General features: G+C 47.2%; 9 protein-coding genes across 9 annotated transcripts; 5 read left to right on the top strand and 4 right to left on the bottom strand.

The window, feature by feature from the left end:
* Positions 1–385: 385 nt before the first annotated feature.
* On the bottom strand, positions 386–1971 carry AO090103000177 (potassium channel family protein; the record flags this gene model as incomplete). The annotated part of the gene is made up of 3 exons (XM_023233413.1): positions 386–444; positions 483–1650; positions 1825–1971. 3 exons carry the CDS (start codon positions 1969–1971, stop codon positions 386–388), a joined length of 1374 nt encoding a protein of 457 aa, XP_023093839.1.
* Positions 1972–2836: 865 nt separating this feature from the next.
* Positions 2837–3352, top strand: AO090103000176 (uncharacterized protein; the record flags this gene model as incomplete). The annotated part of the gene is made up of 1 exon (XM_023233414.1): positions 2837–3352. The coding sequence occupies one exon, from the start codon at positions 2837–2839 to the stop codon at positions 3350–3352; it is 516 nt and encodes a 171-aa protein (XP_023093838.1).
* Positions 3353–3409: 57 nt separating this feature from the next.
* AO090103000175 (uncharacterized protein) lies at positions 3410–3985 on the top strand (the record flags this gene model as incomplete). The annotated part of the gene is made up of 1 exon (XM_023233415.1): positions 3410–3985. One exon carries the CDS (start codon positions 3410–3412, stop codon positions 3983–3985), a length of 576 nt encoding a protein of 191 aa, XP_023093837.1.
* Positions 3986–4107: 122 nt separating this feature from the next.
* Positions 4108–4821, top strand: AO090103000174 (uncharacterized protein; the record flags this gene model as incomplete). Its single annotated transcript, XM_001826717.3, has 1 exon — positions 4108–4821. One exon carries the CDS (start codon positions 4108–4110, stop codon positions 4819–4821), a length of 714 nt encoding a protein of 237 aa, XP_001826769.3.
* A 1193-nt stretch (positions 4822–6014) lies between these two features.
* AO090103000173 (cytochrome P450) lies at positions 6015–7840 on the bottom strand (the record flags this gene model as incomplete). The annotated part of the gene is made up of 8 exons (XM_023233416.1): positions 6015–6080; positions 6156–6486; positions 6510–6780; positions 6809–7201; positions 7253–7337; positions 7387–7478; positions 7539–7575; positions 7613–7840. 8 exons carry the CDS (start codon positions 7838–7840, stop codon positions 6015–6017), a joined length of 1503 nt encoding a protein of 500 aa, XP_023093836.1.
* A 1881-nt stretch (positions 7841–9721) lies between these two features.
* On the top strand, positions 9722–11065 carry AO090103000172 (uncharacterized protein; the record flags this gene model as incomplete). Its single annotated transcript, XM_001826715.1, has 1 exon — positions 9722–11065. The coding sequence occupies one exon, from the start codon at positions 9722–9724 to the stop codon at positions 11063–11065; it is 1344 nt and encodes a 447-aa protein (XP_001826767.1).
* Positions 11066–13314: 2249 nt separating this feature from the next.
* sidJ (putative siderophore biosynthesis lipase/esterase) lies at positions 13315–14436 on the bottom strand (the record flags this gene model as incomplete). The annotated part of the gene is made up of 2 exons (XM_001826714.3): positions 13315–14322; positions 14383–14436. 2 exons carry the CDS (start codon positions 14434–14436, stop codon positions 13315–13317), a joined length of 1062 nt encoding a protein of 353 aa, XP_001826766.1.
* Positions 14437–17248: 2812 nt separating this feature from the next.
* On the bottom strand, positions 17249–18673 carry AO090103000169 (GNAT family N-acetyltransferase; the record flags this gene model as incomplete). Its single annotated transcript, XM_001826713.1, has 2 exons — positions 17249–17620; positions 17690–18673. 2 exons carry the CDS (start codon positions 18671–18673, stop codon positions 17249–17251), a joined length of 1356 nt encoding a protein of 451 aa, XP_001826765.1.
* Positions 18674–19040: 367 nt separating this feature from the next.
* Positions 19041–19925, top strand: sidH (enoyl-CoA hydratase/isomerase family protein; the record flags this gene model as incomplete). The annotated part of the gene is made up of 2 exons (XM_001826712.1): positions 19041–19269; positions 19339–19925. The coding sequence occupies 2 exons, from the start codon at positions 19041–19043 to the stop codon at positions 19923–19925; spliced, it is 816 nt and encodes a 271-aa protein (XP_001826764.1).
* Between the last annotated feature and the right edge of the window lie 1069 nt (positions 19926–20994).

Below are 20994 nucleotides of genomic sequence, written 5' to 3' on the forward strand. Positions count from 1 at the left end.
TTCTATTTGCAGCACTCAACATATTTACTCGCTAGGGTTCACTTGGTCCTGCCCCCTCCTTAAATCCAAACAAAGCTTCTCAGCCAACAACTTGAGCATCAACAAGGTTTCATTGTTCCTTTCCGTCGCTGTTCGTTCTTCGCTGCTCAGGGCCCCACTCGCGTATGATGTATATTCATTCATGACCCCAGGAAAAATGTGTTCCATTGAACCATGCGCTTCATCATGTCCGGAATGGAGCAGGGCGAGGACAAAAGGCCAATCGTGACGAGGGTCCTGCTCATTGGATCCGTTCATAAGCGCTATTACGAGCTTTTTGATTTCTTCTGCTAGAAGAAGCCCGTGCCGTCCAGCTTTATTCATTGACAGGGATAACTCAAGCTCGTTAGTCGTCAAAGTGCTCCTTGTCCCTGGTGTACTTATGTCCTGTGATGGCTTCCTCAACTTTGACGACCATTCGGCATGTTTTTCAACATCTCTACAATTTCCCAGGGGCTCTGTATCTGAGCAGTTCTTCACGCCATGCCCACTCTTTCTTCTCATTTTGCCTAGTCTCAAGACATAACCGGCAAAATAAACAAGCGTCCGTACACCTATCTCACCCATGGCAGTGACAAGATTGGTCAGAACTGGAATAGCGAGTAGAGACCAGAAGACGAAAAAAACCTTGCCAAAATTGCTGGTCGGATAGAAGTCACCGTAGCCAATGGTTGTTAGCGAAGTGTATGTAAAATAAAGAGCTGTGAAGTAGGTCCAGTTCTGGCCGCGTTCCGATCGACGAAATACTGCGGCGCTGAGAAGCCACAGGACAAACCAGGCCACGACGAAAAATATAAGGGCCATCCATCGGACTCTTTGGTTGAAGTCGTATCGGATGCGCTGGAGCTCCACCACGTCACTCGTTTGAGGAAATGTGGTAGTGGATGGTATGCTACACAACGTTCTACTGTCATTGTGCTCATAATGTGTGGGTCTCTTTTGTTCCAGAAGCTTGTTGCGTGCTTCTTGGATCTCGAACTTGAGTTTCATATGTCTGATGCTATTTCCAAACGATTGTATCGAGCTAATAACGAGACCCAACGTGATGATCCCGGCAGTGGCGTACGGGAATAGCAGGCTTCTTCCGAGATGCGTTTTGGGAACAATATTTCCGATTCCAATCGTGAGAACTGTGTAGTCGGTAAAGTACACGGCGTCCATGAAAGACCACCCTTCAACAGCGCTGTATACGCCGGCTCCACCAGTAAGAAATGCTATAAATGTGATAGTTCGCAGGATGATGCTTGTATATTCCACTATTCTCCTGTCATGCCGACTTAAAGGGACTGAGCGCGCAGTGGCAGTATAAACTGCTAGTAAAATAGCAATCAAGGTATACAGACCTGCAGCCATGATGCCGTAGAAGTAGCTCTGTGTATACTTCCATGGCTGTCGTGATTGCATTATAGGATGTCGTCGAGCGTTGACGCCTATGAGACTGAACAATAACGCGCCTGCAATCAACCAGCCGGATATTGTCACAATAAATCCTTGTTGCGGGTTCCGTTTGCACATCATTGTCAATATTAGAGTTATGTATGATAAGGCGGCCAGAGCTAAGGATATTGCTTTGAGCGCGACCATCCTGGAGGATACTCTGATTGTTATACCCTGGAGGGAAAGAAAAGTGGAATAAAACTCACCAAGTTTGTTGTGACAATATGGTTATGCTCCCATCAGCATTTTCCGTTTCCTGCCATCCTTGGGAGACAGTGCAGATATTAAACATGATCGCGATAGCGCATAGCGTTCCCTAGGCATGTGTTAAATGACTGCAGGTCAAACAGCTATGAGAATGGCAATTACCGCCATAACAGGGAAGGGTGATGCACTACGCCACCAGCGGCTGGGCACGCTGTGAGAGGGGTCAGGGAGCTCGAAGACATTACGAGATTCTCCCCAAGTTTGGACTGATTTCTTGCAGTTCGACATGGATGCATTCCTGTCATGATTGTGCTGTGATGCTGCTACCTTGCCTACTGCTAGATAATTAAAGCAGCTAGATGGAGGTCATCTCTAGCACAACGATAGCTAATTTGGGCTATAATGCTTGACCTTCGCGTAGCTAGTTACCGTAGATTAATATATAGCGGTCATTTGGCTGAAGTCTGATGGGCTTCAATCCATGGTTTTGGCTGAGTAAGGGGGTCTGGCCATCGCGAAAGCAGCTGGCCATTGGCTATGGGACAAAGATGATGCATGCGGCTGCGGAGATATTTACGCCAGAGGTCTAGATTTCAACAATTAACCTTGAACTAAATTGACCAGAGAGATTATTGATCACGCTGTCAGACCAAGAAGAAGCAGAACAAGTATACTACAGTATAGGTACTGAAGTATGCCGTCGGGAGGTATGAGGGAGAGGTGCCCTGTGGTATCTGATGATAGCGCCGCAGTAATCTCGTAATGTGGAACATTTCGGCGACATTCACAGACAATTAATGCGTTGGATGTTCACATTGTATAGGAGGACCATATTATCATATTGGTTGCCGAATTGTTTCAAGACAAACGAGGTGAGTCGAGAGCCGCGTGTGGTGACCGGATGGCCCCGGAAATCCGTGAACCAATTACAGGCCCTAATTTACTTCAAGTACTAACTCGTAATATATATAGCCCTGAAACATTAACGCCGATCTTTCGGGGTGATGCTGCGTTAGCGCGCCAAAAATTGTTAATCATCTGGATTAGGTAGGAATCTTTCACTTTCCACTCTTGTTCTTCTTCTTCAGTCATTTCCTCTCTATGTACTTGGCATTTATATCCCACCCCTGTATCGTTAAGGGTACAAAGTAACATGCCACCTAAGAGAAGATCAGCGAACGCAGGCAGGGCTACCTGTCCCTCGGAGGAAGACAACCCAGCCTCTTCCACTACCACATCGAACCAGTCATGGAAACTTAAGTTCAACGACAGGCAACTAGAGCGAAAACGCCAGGCCGACCGGATCACCCAGAGGAGGATGCGGGAGCCGTCAAAGCAGACTGCTGCAGCCTTTAAGGAAAAATTGGAACTTCTCATGGACGGCAACCACAAAGCTCTGGTGGAGCGGACTCTAGCCGAGAATGAGGACCTGGTGGCAAAAGTAAAAACGTTCCAAGCTAAGTTTGAGCAAATTTATTTGGCTTCAAAAGAGTGTCTGGGGTTAGATGAAGGACCTGGGAGAGTAGACACTCTAGTCTCTGGCGTCACCGGCCTTCCAGGCGTTCCAGACCCCTGTCTCACATCTTCGGGATTGGAGGCACCCTCCGGCTCCAACCAGGATGTTCCTGTTGTTGAACAGAGAAGCAACCTCTGCAGAACCTTCGCGTAGAGCCCCTCCATTTTCTTACCTATCTCAGACATGCTTAAGAACAGTGAAGAGTCGGGGATGTCTATCAATCGTTTTACGGAGGCCATAATGGCCTGGAAATACTCTATGGGACTCAACAATGGTCTGCAGCTCCTAGTGGAACACTTCAAGGCGCAGGGATATGCCGCGCATGGTAAGAACTTGAACCGAGTTCCAAATTGGCTTTTGTACTTCGTATCTGATAAATCAAATCTAGATGTCCTGCACGAAAGGTTGCTTTCTTCTGACTTCAATGAAAGGCTTCTGGGCCTCCTCGTGGGTGATAGTGATACAGGCGCATCCCTTCCGTGCGAAAAGCAGACACTGCTGCCACTGAGCCCTCTAGATGTAGTGCGCCGGAAGACTGCCTATCTGGCCTATAGAATCGTGGCGCCGTGGCAAGATTGCTGTCGTTCTCACGCCGAGATGATTGCAATATTCTGGACCCAGTTCCGACATCTGCTGGTACGCTTCCCTTCGCCTTTTTCCCGTATTAAGGCTTACCGTAATTTTCGCAGCTTTTTATCTTCCCATCTTCCGAAAACTTCGCTCGATGCCCCTGCTGGTATCGACCGACACCCGCACGGCTTCTCCACCACCATCCCGGATGTCTAGACTTCATCATGTGGTGAGTTTACTAAACGAGTATAGCGTTGAGTAATTTTAACCAGTCGAGCTCCTCCAAAAATAGGCCCCGTTTACGTGAGCGCCTATCGATGACCTGGAAAGAGCATGAGATGGAAACCCTGATACGCAATCTGATCCTCGGCTTTAAGGTCCGAACTGCGGGCTTTAAACCAGATCAGCCGCTGATTCGCGTGAAACCAAATAACAACGACCTTGAATTGACCAACGAATTCGAGCAGGCTCTTACCGATGTGTCGAACTTTTCTATGCAGGCCAATTTCATTGCCCAATATCCAGATCTGGCGCCGTACATACGTGCCGACATCCGCTCTTTCGCACCTACTCTTCCACCAAGTGTTTCCTTACCGCGTCCCACGCCTTCTCTGCCCGTCGGCACTCAAGCCTTGGAACCTGACACATTATGGCCTCAGCCTAGGCTCTTCTCCCAATCGACAATGCAGCATCCTCCAAATCCCCTATATTCATCACCCTACCTCTATCCTACAGAGGGTTACCGAAAGGAGCAGACGATGGTATGTCCGGGTTCAACGGTACCCATCATGGGTGGAAATAGGGACAACCAACCGCTCTTCACTCACTCATCCTTGGATTCTTTCAGTAATACCGGGAATGCAGAGACTCTTGACCTTTCCGGTCTCCAATCCGGGGATTATTTCGATCCTAATCTCCCCAGATCACTGCCTAGTTTTAATCCACCTGTCGTTGACAACCCCAGAGATCCATGTACTGCAGGATCTCTGGATCTCGATAGCTGGGATATGTTCGGCGGTGGGGATATCTTACAAATACCCCCCTCGCAGTAGTCTGGTTGTCTTAGCACAATGATTGTTACTGGCAACCACCAACATCTGTCTTCTAGAACAATCTATATACATTCAAAAGGATGAACGACTTCTTTGTTGATCCTGGCATACTTCCATGACAAATAAGAATGAACAACAATGTAAAACAAAAAAGAGATGCGAAAAGAAAGACAATTTATTGTTTGATAACAGTAAACCTCTCAGAGCTTTCTAAGGTTTAATACTGAATTATAGAAACCCCATTGAGAAGACAAGCAATATATTGTAAGATGGACATATATACTACTACAAAACACCAATGTAACCAGTCAGTGAGTAGTTCAAGCGTCCCGCCATCTACTGTTCATGACACCTTTTGTGATCTTAATTTCTCAATGACCAGAGATTGTTAAGAGAGGATTTCCAATATGTAATGAATTTGCAAGTGAATAAAGGCAGTTCAACCTTTTCAAGGTTCTCTTAGCGCAGCTACTATGAAATTATGAGAAAAGCATAGTTCGAAACTCCAACTTACAGTATGGCATCTGGTGTATATACTCCTCCACCTAGCATCAATCTATATCTATGGTACTCAGAAGTTACTAAGAACCCTAAAAGGTTCCATTTTATATGGAAGTCAATAGACTGGCGACTTGCGTACCGGTTATGTTATGATAGCGGCAAAACCTTTAAGCCATTCTGAAGGCTTTGTTAAACTCCTTATTGTAGCGGTACAGTTACCAGAAACATGGCCCAATCCTACTCACATATGGAGACCCACTTGTGGATTCCTCGTGGATCTGGTTGATTACCCCTTACAGTATTGATCGTCACTTTCTGGCCATAAGACCTAAGAGACGATCGTATCTTACGATCGTTATTGAAACCGAGACTTTGCGTGATATATAAACCTGGGAAATGCTCGTTCCTACACAATATTGTCCCGAACAACAGGTGGCTGAGAGTTTTTTTTTTTTTTTTTTTCTGCCTGGAGCAAATCACGTCCAGGCAATACTCAAGAATAAAAACTAAAGAAAGATAGAATAATAAATAGTAATAGTAAACTAACCGAGCGTCGCATTTAGCATTCAAAAGAATGAACAAGTAGTTGGCAATCCACAAGATGCCCTAAGGGATCCTTGGAAAGTTGATCGAACCATGATTAACACGTCGTGGCTTCCGCATACCTACTGCCTATATTCACAGACCTATATTCACAAACTACTGTCTTGTGCCGTCGTCTTCCTAAAGAGCAGTGGAATGGCCCTTTCAGGCATATTCTATCGATCGTTAGCTGATACATCACCTGCAGTGGTTGGGGGGCCCGGGGTGGGGGGGGGGGGGGGGGGGCGTACTAGTCGACCAACTTCATAATTCGAATATCTTTCCGTCCAATTGTCCGCATTTTTGAAACCGTAGGTTAAAAGTATTTTGGAAACGATCATCTTGATCTCCGCAGCGGCTAAGAATCTTCCTGGACACGCATGCTTTCCATATCCAAAGACGAGATTCTGTTCGTTGGACGTGACGAATTGATTGCGAGCGTGTACAGTTGCCCCACCGCCCTGCCGGATCTTGTAGAATCGGAAACCGGCGAAGGTATCACTGTCGGGATAGTTGCTATCATCTTGATATATGGCCTGTAATGGTGCTTCGATAGATGTACCTGGTGGGATGTATTGGCCGCTGGAGAGTTTAATGCCTTAGACCGTTTGGCGCGAGAAGGAAGTGAGTTCTGGGGGTAGAAGCGAATTGTCTCTTTCATGAACGAGTCAAGCTTTTCCACCTGTTGCAGTGCACGTGAAGTGAGCGTCCCATCATTGTCTGATATTGCCTTGCATATCTCTTCACGCAGAGGCTGCATGTACTCGGGAGAAACGGCGAGATTATATAAGACGTTGGTTGCAGTCACCGTCGTGTTATGGATCCCGGCGAATATTACCAGAAGCTGCATTTTCACGATGCGTCTTAAGAGTGAACCTTATAATCTTCGCTGCGATTCAAGAACCACTGCAGCATGTCATCGGGCTTTTGGTATCTGGATCCTTAGAGGCCTCGCGGCGAGCTTGTATAATCGGCTCTAAGAATCGTATTGCCATCTCCTCACGCTTATTGAGTTGTTGGACCTCTGGAAGCTTCCATGCCAGGAAGGGCCGAAGCCAGGGCTTCATTTGCTTGACAGCTTGTACTGCATTGCCCAATTCGATGGTGTAGTTGATCGCTGTATCGAGGTAATCTTTGTTGTGGGAAAGCTCCGCGCCAACGAATATTCTCCCAGACACTTTCGCTACTGTATTCAAAAGTTTCCGATAAATGAATACCGGTGTCCAATCTTCGCATTGTGGGATTTCGTCTTCTAGAGCGTTTTCAACCTCCCGATAGATAATGGGGTTCAGCCTAGCTAATTATCGTCAGAGACTAGCTTTCGTGATGAATATTGTAGAGATAATACATAAAGCAGGATTCAAATCGGCCTTGATACAGTAAGGCGCAAATGGCTCATCAGGAGCAACTTTAGTGTATTTAACCTCTAATACCTTTATTTTATTAGTACCTGGCATGTATGTGAGAGAGTAGAAAACCAACCTTGTTAATTGCCGTAGGGAAACTTAGGACCGTTTCAGGTAGTTTACTCAACTCTGATAAAAGCCGACCAGGCACGACGACATTCTTACGGCCTAAATTGTACCATACTGAGTATTCAAAACACGGCAAGGTGCATGAAGGGGTCCCTGTACCATCTGAAGTTGGCATGATCCAGGCTTGGTCTTTGAACTGTGACGTTGTCAGGACATATCTTAGAAAAGCGCACAAGGTAGGAGCCGACCTTTTTATGCCCTTCTTGATAGAGCATGCGTGCCGAATCCGAATAAGTCCTTCTCCATTTCTCATTACCTTTGTCAGTCTCAAAAGTAGGAAGTTTGGCTAATTGGGCTTTGTAGTGAGCCTGAGTAACTAAGACGAAGGCTATGAAAATGAGAACAGCCCAGATGGCTAAATCAAGATTGTGCAAAATCCCCAAAATGTATTGTACTTCCATAGTTCGGTAATAATGGATTTAAGTCTGAGGTTGAGATGAGAAGTGCGCTTTCTTCGTCTTTTAACATCACACTACGATGTTTGCTATTCTGCATTCTGACGATTATGCTTCGTAGATCTCTCCGGCGTTCCCGTGCGGTAGATCCGGTTCTCCGATAATTCGGTAATTCGCGGTATGGACGCGATGGTTTCGTTAAGGTGCTGGACAATAGTCACCGATCTCCTATGAGGCCAGATCTACCTCATTCAGCCATCGGCCATTGTGCGGAGAGACCCTTTTCGGATACCGGATTTCTTAGCTATCCGAACAATATCAGCACGGCAATTCTTGTTTCAGAATATAATTGATGACTCAGGCTTTTAAGAGAGAATCTTACTTCTTGATCCGCCTCTAAGGGAAATACGACTCGCTGGGTACTAACGACTCGTTGGGTACGACTCGGTGGATCGCGGATCAATGTAAGTTGAGTCTTGCTAGCCTATTTAGTATGAAGGCTGTAACGCATGCTTTCTGTGATTGGCTGGTTTGCTTTACTCTCTGTCGAATATGGTTTCTCATATCGACTAGCCTTTCTGTTATTTATAGCCCCATTTCTTCATCTCTCTAGCATTCCATATCTCTACGAAAGATTGTCAATTAGTGAGAGATTCTATCAAAGCCACAAGGCAGTGAGGGCTGGCAAGAATTTAAAAACAGCGGCCTAGGCATTATTGATTGGCGATTCTGTCTGGAGTCTATTATAGGAAGTGTCTGATGTGCGACTCCAAGTGAAAGGCACATTTGCTAACGCAGGCAAGACTTATCCAACGCAGAAAGAGGTAGGACGATTTTTTCGTACCCAAGTAATAGGTTGATTAAAGAAACGTGTTTGTTGCATTCAGACCATAGCTATGTCCAGATGCCCAGCAGTTACAATCGAAATAAAGTACCACCGCCAGTCTCCAGTACGATTTGAGTGGTGGAATTGAGGAACTCAAAGGTAGGCAGTACGTACTATTAGGATAGAAGACAGGTTCATGATCTTCTACTGCTGTTAGTAGATGATCAATTTCATAAATAAGGATTCGGTACCGAAAGGCTCCAGGATTAGACCTCGCCATGGTCTCATGAGGGGTCCAGGATTTAGACGGTCACCAGGTCTATATTAGCCCAGTACCATCGCGCACCAATCCAGGGTGTTTGTTTATCCGACGGAATGATTTTCCATACCCAATGGACTGAAGGGATCAGGCCAGGTATAAATCTAGTCCTAGCAGTTCAAATACGGTTAGCGCGTATTGATGTAGATCTTTGCAGGAGAACAGTCCCTACCTGCACCCAACTCCAACTGCAGACATTTGTGTCTGGTCTAAGTATATTACTCCCGCCGATCATAAGCGTACGTGACCTACAACACTTTCCTCTCTTGGTTGCTCTGCGGATCTTTTCTATCTAGATCCAGCATTAGCGGAAAACGGCGCCCAATGTCTGGACTGAAGGGATAAGAAGGTATGTAGATCATTTCCATTTCCTATACCATTGATATTTTACTGCATGGCAACATTCTGAAGGGTATCCAAATCTGGAAAATTATTTATACAGTCAAATAAATACAAGGGGGGATAAACCCCAAATCTCTGACATATCGGACAGGCAAACGCAGATCCTTCGACAAGTTCAATTCGTTCACCAGTTTCTAAATTGCTACAACTGTATATCTACATGGATCGGAGTGGAATGCATAACGCTGAAAATACACATAGGGTCGTCAACATTGCGATGGTTACTTATTTCTAGAGTGTCATAAGCAAATTGTATCTAACTACGGATGATTACCTTGCTCAGTCATATGATTTTCCAAGTAGTATAGGGCTTTCACCGGGCAGTTCCCATGTCATCAAAATGTTCGGGCTGGGATCCCTATTATCATTCTTCTTCGTCTTCGCGACATGTCTCGCCCACCCTGGTAGTCTTGCCAATAGGGCTATGGTCACCCCGCCCAGTGCAGACCCCTTCTACAAACCCCCATCAGGATATGAGAACACAGAACCAGGAACCATCCTACGACACCGAAGGGTAACCAACCCGATAGCCCTAATTGACCCCATAAAGCTCAAACTGGCGGCTGCCTACCAGATATTGTACCGATCCACCGACAACTGGGCAAACGCCACAGCAACAGTCACCACAGTCCTTGTCCCAGAAAATGCGAACACCTCGAGACTCCTGTCGTATCAGATTCCAGAGGATTCATCTTCCGTCGACTGCGCTCCATCATACATCCTACAAACCGGCATAGACGACAGCGATATCCTTTCCAAAACGGGAATCCAGAGCCATACGGTTCTTTTCCGAGCGGCGCTAGAAAAGGGCTGGATTGTGAGTCTGCCGGATCATGAGGGTCCCAAGGCCGCCTTCTTGGCGAATCGTCGCGCTGGACATGCAGTTCTGGATGGCATTAGAGCCGTCCTTGGCTCTTCAGGTTTCACTACGGTCTCTCCCAACGCATCCGTGGCTATGTGGGGTTATTCCGGAGGAAGTCTGGCAACCGGATTCGCCGCTGAACTCCAGACAACCTACGCTCCCGATCTAGACATGATCGTTGGCGCAGCGCTTGGAGGGCTTATCGGCGATATTGAGGTCGTCACATATACAGTTAACAAGGGTCCGTTTGTGGGGCTAAACTTCGGGGGCATCAACGGCATAGCGCATGAATACCCCGACATCGCGGCATTGTTTGAGGAGCAGCTCGTCGAAAGCAAAAAGGCAAAGTTTTACGATGCGAACCACAACTGTTTCTTGGCAAATATCATTAAATACCCCTTCCAGGATCTTTTCTCCTACTTCAAGGATCCCAGCATCCTTAGTTATCCTCAGATGCAGCAGGCCTTAAAGGATAACAACCTCGGACAGAATCCGCCTAAAATGCCGATTTTCGTGTACAAGGGCGCTCTTGATGAGATTAGTCCTGTCAGCTCTACGGAAGTTGTTGTGTCGCAGTATTGTGCTGGCGGCACAGTGGTTAACTATAAGAATGTCTTGACGCACGAGCATATACTTCTGCAGCTAGATGGGTTTCTGGAAGCGTTTACTTGGCTAGAAAAGAGGATGGATGGCGAGGCTATGGAAACTGATTGTTCGCGGACTGATGAACTGTTACCGATCTCCGAGCCGGGCAGTCTGGGTGTAGTAGTGCCTACCGTTGAGGGTGTCGTTAGTGATGTGGTCGGCACGGTTCTCGGTTAACCAAGTGCTGGGGTATAGATCACCTTTCTTCTTTCGCTTCTTTGTGGTGCCGGGTGGGTGGCCTAGGACTCGGGAGTTCCCGCCACATACTATACATGTACAGTACATATACTAGAGTCTTATGATAAGACTCCTATGGTACTATCGTGCCTTCATTACACTGAATTAATTCAAAATTGTTTAGTATCTAAATTAATCTTTTGTGCTTCTGGTCATGCAAAGCCGGGCATCATAATAAACGAAAACACAGTAATCCTTACTCTTAGCTGGAGCTAAATGAATGATGTGCAGTCAACGGTAGACTGGTTAGGTTATTACACGAAGATTTATACTCTAGATTAGGTAACTGTAAAAGTCTCTAAGCAGCATATCAAGGTGACAAAGTATCCGCGAGTTCTAAGGAGTGTCTACACATGCCCGAACGCGCTCCGAACGCATGGCGGCGCGGGAATCCCGCTCCCGGAGATAATAATCCGGTGTGTCGGATCCGAATTCACAGCATCCGTTCCACATGGATTGCAACTTCAACATCAGGATATCACTGAGATTAGTGAAAGGATTGCTTAAGGTCCAACTAATCGAAGTGAGTACAGGGAGTACTAGTTAAGTTGAATAATGGTTCTAAATTTCTCACGAAAAACAAAGTAAACCTTGGGTATCAAGAGAATATATATTTTTTGCATGTCCGTGCCTAAAAATCCTTAACCTTGATACATCATATTCAGACAAGCCTATACTTTTATACAAGATTCCGCGAAGCCCTTACATAATTCCATAGTCATCAAGTAGCAAGATCTATTCCGTTAGACTAGTTACTAGCCACTATCAATTTAGATCATTGAAATAACTGTCATTACATCTATATAGTTTTCTTTTTTGCCCCTATATGATGTTGGGCCTGTGTCAGGTGATCCCGGGTCGGGTATCTGTAGTTCCGGCGCGTTCCCGCGTATCCACCCCAAGCTCTCTCCAGGACCAGATCAACGGCCATTTGGAAATTATGCAACGTTGGTTTCGCAAGAAGTAGTATGATGGGACACGCCCACCTGCACACTCCAAAGTTCTCCTTAAAAGCTGGTAGCCGGAGATCGGCTTCGACCAAGTGTCCCTTCCGGAATCTAACACAGACAAATGCGGTCGGCCCGTTTCCCTCCATAGCACGGAAGTACGATGTTCGGCATCTACAGCTCGTGCACAAACTCTCCATCGACACCTGCAAAAGCCTCTGTGGCGACCAGTCCGACATGAATGACTACATAAATGATGCTAGAAGCGCGGTGTGATCCACCCCGCTGCTTAGGAGTATTCGAGAGTCCAGCGTTCTTTAGTACGTTCAGATGGCTCCGCTGACTGGCCACAGCCGTCGGCAACAAATGGCTGAAATGGTGGAACAACATTAGAGGCGTTACCGAAGTAAAGCGACAGAGACTCCAGTGATGAGATACGTCTTACTATTGAAGTTGATTGGCGATGATGTCTGCTGCAGAATAGAAAGGCGCAGGATTCTCTGCAACAGAGCCTCGTTGATGGGCGTCCAACCCTGCGATCCCAGCCGCTGACCGAGATGGTCCGGGTCTGTGATATAATGCCGCCCAGGTTGACGGAGCATGCGGGAAAACCGAGTACATGTCAGTAGTTCCAGCACTTAGTGCCAGGGACATACATGAGTGTCAATATTGATTTTTGACGCAGGAGGTCGGCTCTTCGCAATAGTGCCTTGTTTAACGAACCTCGAGGAGGCTTCAGGGTATGGCATTCGTCAGGGAGTCTGCATAATAGCCCAATCACGGCTATGGGATCCTAGTGTGAGGTGTTTTGCAAGTTCGTATTCACATAGTCAAGGGCATCGGCGCCACTGGCGCCACCAAGGCCATTGGCTCCATCCCCATTGTTCATTCTATTAAGATCATCTACCCCACTGGCGTTAGATTCCATAGGCAAGCTGCTGCTATCTTATTGAAAGAAGGCGGTGGTGACAGAGGTGGGTTTCTAGCAGCTTGTAGCCAGGCACAAGATCACCATATCGGACGTAGGTGAGTGGAACATCAACCAAGGACGAAGGGCCCCGTGAGACGCGCTAAGACCGCTCTTCTTTTCCTTAAAAGCTGGTATCAAAGCCTGAATAGGCCTTCTATAACGCTGTGTCTGAACAGTACAGGGGATCTTAAAGTAACATATCATTATCCATTCTGTCCTTAAGATGGTTTCACATAAATACATTCTAGTAATTATTTGCACAGCAATATCTTTCATGCCTTCTCAGCACCACGCAAGTACCCCATAACCTTCTCAACCAGGAACTTCCTCGGCTCTGCCTGATCATCATTACTCAAAGCATGGGAAGCATTCGGAATAACAGCACTATGCTCCTGATCCCAGATGGGGGCTTCCCCATCGCGATCCGTCACCTTCCTCCACTTCTCCAACAACTGCTCCTTATCAACCCAATCGGGAACAGACTGATCCGCCCCCGAAAACAAAACCATAAGCTTATGCTTCAGCAAACCTCCCTGTTTGATCTTCCCAAAGGTCTTCGCAAGCTGCTCCTCACTCAAATCCGAACTAAACATATCATCCTCCCCAGGAGAATCGGGACTATCGGGACTAACAAGACTCAAAAGTCTCCGACAGCTGATGGGTGTATTGGGCGGATACCCCATAGTCCCGGTCAAGTTAATCGGCAGCAAGGTGTCAAACCCGCTATCCTTATCTTTGGCGACACCTTCTCTGGCCAGAGCCACAACCTTATCGTAAATTTCCCGGACTTCGCTGGGCGACTTGCCCCCAATACCCCATTTAAGCACCCACTTGATCGCCTCCCGATCCGAGACAGGGGCCTGCATGATTGCGCCGTCAAGGACCATGCGCTTAATATGCTCCAGCGTCGGGTCGAATGAGGGAGTAGTGGTGTGCGGGTTAGGCCGGGAGAGGTAGTGCACAACGCACTGGCTACCCGTCGAATGGCCCATGAGGACGATCTTTCCGTTGCCGAATTTCTCGGTCTTATATTCTTTAATGTAGTTTAAGCATTGGGCGATTTCGTTCGTGTCGCGGTCCAGATGGCCGAGGCCCCATGATTGGTATGACGATGTGAGGTTCAGGGTGAAGAGGGACCATTCTGTTGGTTGGAGGGCGTGCGCGAGGTCCGCCATGTAGGATGTTGTTGCGAGGCCATCGCCTAGACCGCCGACGAAGAGGAGACTGTGTGGTTTTCTGACTGTGGAGGTTGTGTATTCGAATGTGACGAGGGTTTCGGTCTGGCATTCATTACCAAGTCAGCTATATTCTTTATGTGTATTTGGTGAAGGGGAACTCACATAATGATGCAGGATACCGGGAAGACCGCCCTTTGGCCAGAATTTGGAGTACATCTTGACTAGCTAAGCAGATACGAGATCCTGATGTCACTTTCTTTGATTGATCGAACGCTTGTCAAAACTAGTAAGTAGTAGTTCGTGTGTGACTTTCGTGAACTAGGATTGAGTCAAGAAGTTCGTTGCAACGGTTCATTTTCTGCAGGAGTGTGGAATATCCGAGATCGGATTCATGTGCCTTTGGTTGCGCTTTTCGTCGGCGTTGGGATGCTGTGGATATCTCCATGAGAAGGTGGTTCGACTCGAAACGACGGACCCACCTATGAGTGGTTTGGTTCCGATGATATTATCGGAACGAAGCGACCTATGGACCCAGGGTAGCAGATTCCGGACACGAGGTGCAGGTTGTGAATGAAAAGCAAATACAATTATTCTTGGCACATTATGCGGTATCACGGACGTAACTTATGTATTACGCTGTGTAAGGTGTATATCGGAGAATACTATGGCCCTAGTAACGGAAAAGTGGAGCATAGAATTTCACCGAATGCTGATATTGAAGCTAAAAGACTTTGAAGCCGACTAGGGTTAGGACCGTCTGGATACTGGTACGCTAAGAAACTAGATCAGATTAGATATTCTGGCGGCAGTCGGGATCTGATTAGATTACCCTTCGGTCGAAGTCCCAATTCGGGCTATAGACCCAAGGTCAGCAACGATGGGCCCAGCTTTTGCGACGCTGTTCGCCGTGATGAAACAAATATTGAATTGAACCATTAGAAGAGTAGATTTTTTTGTTTTTTCTCAAGAGCAGCACACTGCTGCGTCGCTTGCTGCAAGGACCCGAGGTTTACATAGTAGGAAATAATGCCATGGGTGCTTGAACATGTGCCCAGTCATTCGTATATGCAGCCGGATGCATACTAGCCTACAATAGGATCATGCATCCCACCTCAATATATCTTATCGGCGGCAGGTCCCGACATGCCAGTAAATTGTAGCCGATCACGCATATATTCACATCCGGCATGAATTACCCCTCACAAGTATGAGACTGAGAAGCCCGAAAGGTTACAAGGTTGTTATTCTACATTTCCATCTTAACGTAAAGACACAAGCTAGAATTACGTTACATATTCTACTGTTTTAGTTCCGACTGATGCTGTTGGACATTCAATGTACTGATGTTTATGATCTCAATGTGAAAATATCTCCAGTCACCCCACCAAGCAAGTCCATGTCGCGCTCCATCCCATTACCAGTAATCTGCACATGGCATTCAACGTAGGGACCGTGCATGATGACCCATTTTCTCCGGTTTAGTGCCACATTGAAAACTCAAACCCTGCATATAAAATGTTGTAGCCTTATCCAAGCGAAGCAGTAACATAGACGAGGGGTGTGCGTGAAAATTTCATGATACTGAAATTCCTCCAATTGTAGCACAAGACAAGCGAGCCAAGAATGTAACCGAAGCTTGCAGTAGCCACTGGTGATTCTTGGGCTTCTCATGTCGAACTTTGAGCGTATTCAGGTTAAGAAGCTGCCAGCCTGCCACACATGCATGAGCCTGGTTTTGCGAAAGTGGGCCGAAGTAACAAAACGATGTGAAAGTGTATTTTACTGTACTGTATGTAAGGTAAGCTCAGGTATCCACTTGAGCATACCCCGTATTAATGGTAATTTGAATTCCGGCCGCAACAACATCTCTAGTCTCATAATCTTAGGGCTCAGTATTAAAATCCACTACCACGTTTCCTTCGGCACCAAAGACTCTTTACCTAATAAGCAGGTGAGTGATTTTATCAGATCAAACTAACCCATCACAATAGGCAACAACCCCAGTCACAAAAGTCACCCAACAACAAAAACCCGGTCCACAACAAAGCATCCCACTAAATCACGGATCAGATAATTCTTCTCCCAATACCCACCACACCGAACCAAAACAGGATGCGGAGAGGTGCAAGTCTGGTCGGAACGTCCCGCTCGTCAATCATTGACTCGATGAGGGAATAAAAACCGGAATGAAGTTCGGCGGATAACTGGGGTCGAATGTTTTTACTAGAGCAGTCTAGAGTCTCGGCGAGAGACATTTGTTTCAGAGATTCGGAGGTCGATGCTCCATTGGTATTAGCTTATCTGATAAAATTATCTGATTAGATTGATAGGCCGCGTCAATGTTCCGATTGGTGGCCTTGGCGGGTGTAACCTGCACTTTTATTTAGGTTTGCAATATCCTTTTTTGTTTTCTGTTTTCTCTCACAAGCGATCGGAGGTTAGTTCGCTTCCGCTCGTACACCCGAGTTCCGGTAAAGTAGGTAACTCTAGTCCGGTATCGTTGCTCGATCATCGACATTGACAGCTGGCCCACCTATACCCGTTGCTCTGGGTAAACGGGGTGTTTACTGTAGCCCTATCCAAAGCAGTAATTGATTTACACTATCTGCCCTGGTAGCTAGATGCCGATTTTGAATAACAAAGCCGAACGCAGCGAGATCCTAGGTGTTTGAACAAAGAAAAATCTGACCTCTCGCTTAACAATCCACTAGTTCCTGGGCAAGAGGACTCGCTTGCTTGGCGTATCCGCCTGGAATATAATCGGATCATTCGCGAGGGGTTCAACTGTCTAACCGATTATCAGTTCGGTTTTTCCTTATCTGATTTGCCGAACCGCCCTTCCCTTTGCCTATTCATTGTCACTATTCATTGAATAAACAAGCATAATCCCTACAGCATCCCTCTGACTTTACAGCAATGGACCAAAGCATAGACCATAGTATCACAGTAGCATGAGAAAATAATCCATAACGCGTATATGCATATCACAAATTATACAAGACTATTCGCTTCCATAAGAAGTCTAAAGCTAAAGTTTCGCATCGAAAGCCATACGATCCGAGCTCTCCAACGGCCTCTCCCGTCCATCCCAGAAAAGCGGACACAACTGGAACCACTTCTCGCGACTGCAATGCACATGGACAGAGCGCTTATGACCAAGGTCAACGTATTTTTGAATCGTTAATCCTTGGGCATTCTCGTAGGACAAAACAGTTGTATTCGTCGCCTTCGGCTCGCCGACCACGGCCTGCGTGCGCGGCTCATCGAGGAAGATGTAGTGGATTACGCTACCCCACCAGGCGTATACGCGGTATGCGCCGCGGACACTGCTTTCGCCGACCAAGGAGTGGCGACCGCGGTCGTAGTCGGCTGCGTCGTAGTGGGCGCCGTAGTGATCTTCCTGTTTGGGGGGTTAGAATCAGGTATAATAAAGTTAGATGGGGATGTATAGTGGATGGTGTAGACGCACCTTAGCCCAGTAAACTTCGAAGTATGCGAACTTGAAATCGTCGAACCGGCCGAACAAGCACAGGACATGTTTATCTTCATGCAGACGGCGCAGGTATTCGCGGTGTTCGTCTAGGGTACCGGTCTCGTTCCAGCCCTTTGCGACGCGCGGGTCATTTTGCCATTTGTTGAAGAGCCGGAGGTGCTCCTCGTCCTGCCAGTCGACGGCCATGAGGGAGAAATGCTTGTCCAGATGCGGGATGTAGCGACTGTAGACCAAGGATCCCGGGGTGGGCTTTGTAGGTCGAATGGGGTGACGAGCGTAGATGCGCTCTTCGGGGAACTTCATCGAGAACTCATAATTCTGTGCGAGGGCTGGATACTGGCTTACAGATTTCCGGAGGAGGCCATGAATGTCCTGGTCGACGGCCCAGATGGGTCGGGGACCGAGTGGTGAGGCGGCGCCTTGCCAGAAGGCGGAGCGGAGAAGGACGAGGGTGTTGACGTCGGAGGATTTGTTTTCGTTGCCGAATGGGACTCGGCGGGAGGGGAAGGGGACTGTCAGGCCGGTGCGAATGCATTCATCGCGAATGATCTCGCTACCGGATCCGATCAAATCTAGGCGCAGGATCTCGTATTGTGGGTGTGTCAGAAAGGTTGCGTGGATGACGTTCCAGATCTGGCCGAGAGTTGGTGCCTCTGGGCTTGTCCAATGGAATGAGATTCCTGGCGCTCTGCGGGTTCGCGCCCAGGGACTGTTGTCATTGTCGGGGATTTCCTTGGCGGATTCGTCCCAGGAAACGTCTGTGTAGGTGAGGGAATTGTTGTGCAGTGGCTCTGGGAGTGGCTTTCCGAGAGAAGAATCATGTAATTGGAGCTGAAGCACTCGTGCTGTAGATTCAGAAACAATGTGAATTTTGTAGCTGGTGAGGTATGGATGAGGAAGTTTCACCCAAGGATATGATGGTTTGCTCTTAGGCGTAGACTCTGCGAGGGACAGGCTCATTTTTGCGTGAATATGAAGGTTGCCCTGGTTTATATCTGAGCAATTGAGCATTTGTAATGAGGACAGTGGCTCTCAAAGCGCAAGGATCTGGGCCTGGTATATATAAGACATGGAGAGAGATAACTCCGAGGCCCAGGGACGGTTAAGTGGAGAAAGTTTACACTATACGGAAAGCCGAGCACAAGAAAGCCGGAACTTTGGCTAGAATTGTGCATTGGTCCATGTGAAGCTGGCCAAGATATTATTTCTTTACTGTACCGGGGGCTCCTTTACTTAAAACGTGGTAAAGCCACTCGCTACGAACACTACGGAGCACATACTTCCTCTTCCCCGCCCCGAGATATATTCGTCTATAGATTAATACACAATGTCGATAGAGATGCAGCATCCACCAGTCCAGGGCTGTCTAGTCTCATTCCCTGCTCCAAACATTCTCCTCCTCACACTCAACCGGCCAAAGCAGCGCAATTCCATACCGCTCGCTACGAGCGCCGAGATACAGCGACTATGGGATTGGTTCGATCAGGAGTCTACTCTCCAGGTGGCAATAATTACAGGAACGGGAGAATCCTTTTGCGCCGGAGCTGATCTCAAAGGTGCCAACTGTCCTTACACTTCACCTCTTTGTCATTGTTGTAGCTCATCGATTTAACCTCTTCCTACAGAATGGAACGAACTCAATGCGCGCGGTGAAACGAATGAAATGACAGCACCCGGACTGGCCGGGCTCCCTCGCCGGCGAGGAGGAAAGCCAATTATCGCCGCCGTCAACGGATACTGTCTCGGAGGCGGATTTGAGATGATAGTCAATTGCGATATTGTCGTCGCCAGTGAGCGAGCTTCCTTCGGGCTTCCCGAAGTACAACGAGGAATTGCTGCTGTTGCAGGCTCTCTGCCTCGGTTGGTTCGGGTGCTGGGCAAACAGCGAGCTGCGGAGATTGCACTGAGTGGTCTGACTTTCCCTGCATCGCAGCTAGAGCGTTGGGGGTTGGTGAATCGCGTGGTGGAGCATGGTCAGCTAGTAGCCACGGCAGTGGAGATCGCAAGCGCCATTGCGAAGAATAGCCCGGACAGCATCCGCGTTACGATGGAGGGTCTCCATTACGCGTGGGAGATTGCCAGTGTGGAAGAAGGTAGTACCGCCTTGGTAGACCGGTGGTACCCTAAGCTCATGGCTGGGGAGAATTTTCACGAAGGCGTGAGAGCATTTGTGGAGAAACGGAAACCGAAGTGGAGAGCTTCTAACTTGTAATCTACCAAGGATTGAAATGGTGATTGATAGGGAATCTCTCGCCTAAGTGTTCCGAGCAAAATTGGATCAATACAGCCAAGACCGCCACCAAGACCACGATAAATTAATTAATCGTACTAAAAATCCACTAAGTCAGGCGGTCATTTCTTGTATCAATAAATTAGTATGTTAGGAGAGTACTACTCTGTAGAGGACTTGGCGGTTCTCTAAAACGTCGTTGTTACTATTTTTCTCTCGACATTCCTCTCCATGAGCTTTCATTCTACCAAATGGGTCCAGGGTCCTGCAGAGATCATCTCTATATTTAACATGACATGGCTGTCACCGTTGATCCTGCTCCCTACAGAGTACTGATCAGCTATACACCCTTATCTTGGCGTCTTTGTGTTTAACCGTACTGGAGAATACATGTTACAGTATTTGTACCCTAGAAAGATTTATCAGATACTAGGGTATTTCCGATAGGTCGGCCCACGGTTTTTTTGGTAATAAATCCCGTACGGATTGTATCTTGGCGTCTTGGCCCGCATAAAATCCGAGTTGTCAAAAATAAAAAGAGAAAAGGAAAAAGGGAAGAAGAGCAGAAGACGAAGATTCCGTTCAGAGTCCTCTGCTCTTGACTTTTCTCTGCGAGATCTTTTTACTCTTGGCTATGAATATATGCCATTTCAACATGACGATATGCAAATATTACACAACCATAATGTGTCTTATGCCAGTGTATAAATGATGCAGATTTTCAGCGGCTAAGACGGATATCATTTTCCGCCTGGTATTATGATCAGGTGATGCGGGCACCCCTAATTCGCACGCCAGTATCAGAACTTTAGCTCCCTCACGAGTAAAAAGAAAAAAGAAACTGAAAATACCGTTTTGTAACTTGTTTACTGTTTCCAGTTCTCAAGCGAGACATACCGTACATACATACCATATTTTCGTACTGTACAGGCTGTATTGTACCTGAACAGCATTGGGGCCCGACACTCTTCCACTGCGCAATTATGGGTCCCATCCGTTCATCGGACACGCGGATACGGAGTACATACACATACTCTGCTCTACTTGCGTC

The sequence above is a fragment of the Aspergillus oryzae genome, chromosome 8, assembly GCF_000184455.2.
Source record: "Aspergillus oryzae RIB40 DNA, chromosome 8".
NCBI lineage: Eukaryota > Fungi > Ascomycota > Eurotiomycetes > Eurotiales > Aspergillaceae > Aspergillus > Aspergillus oryzae.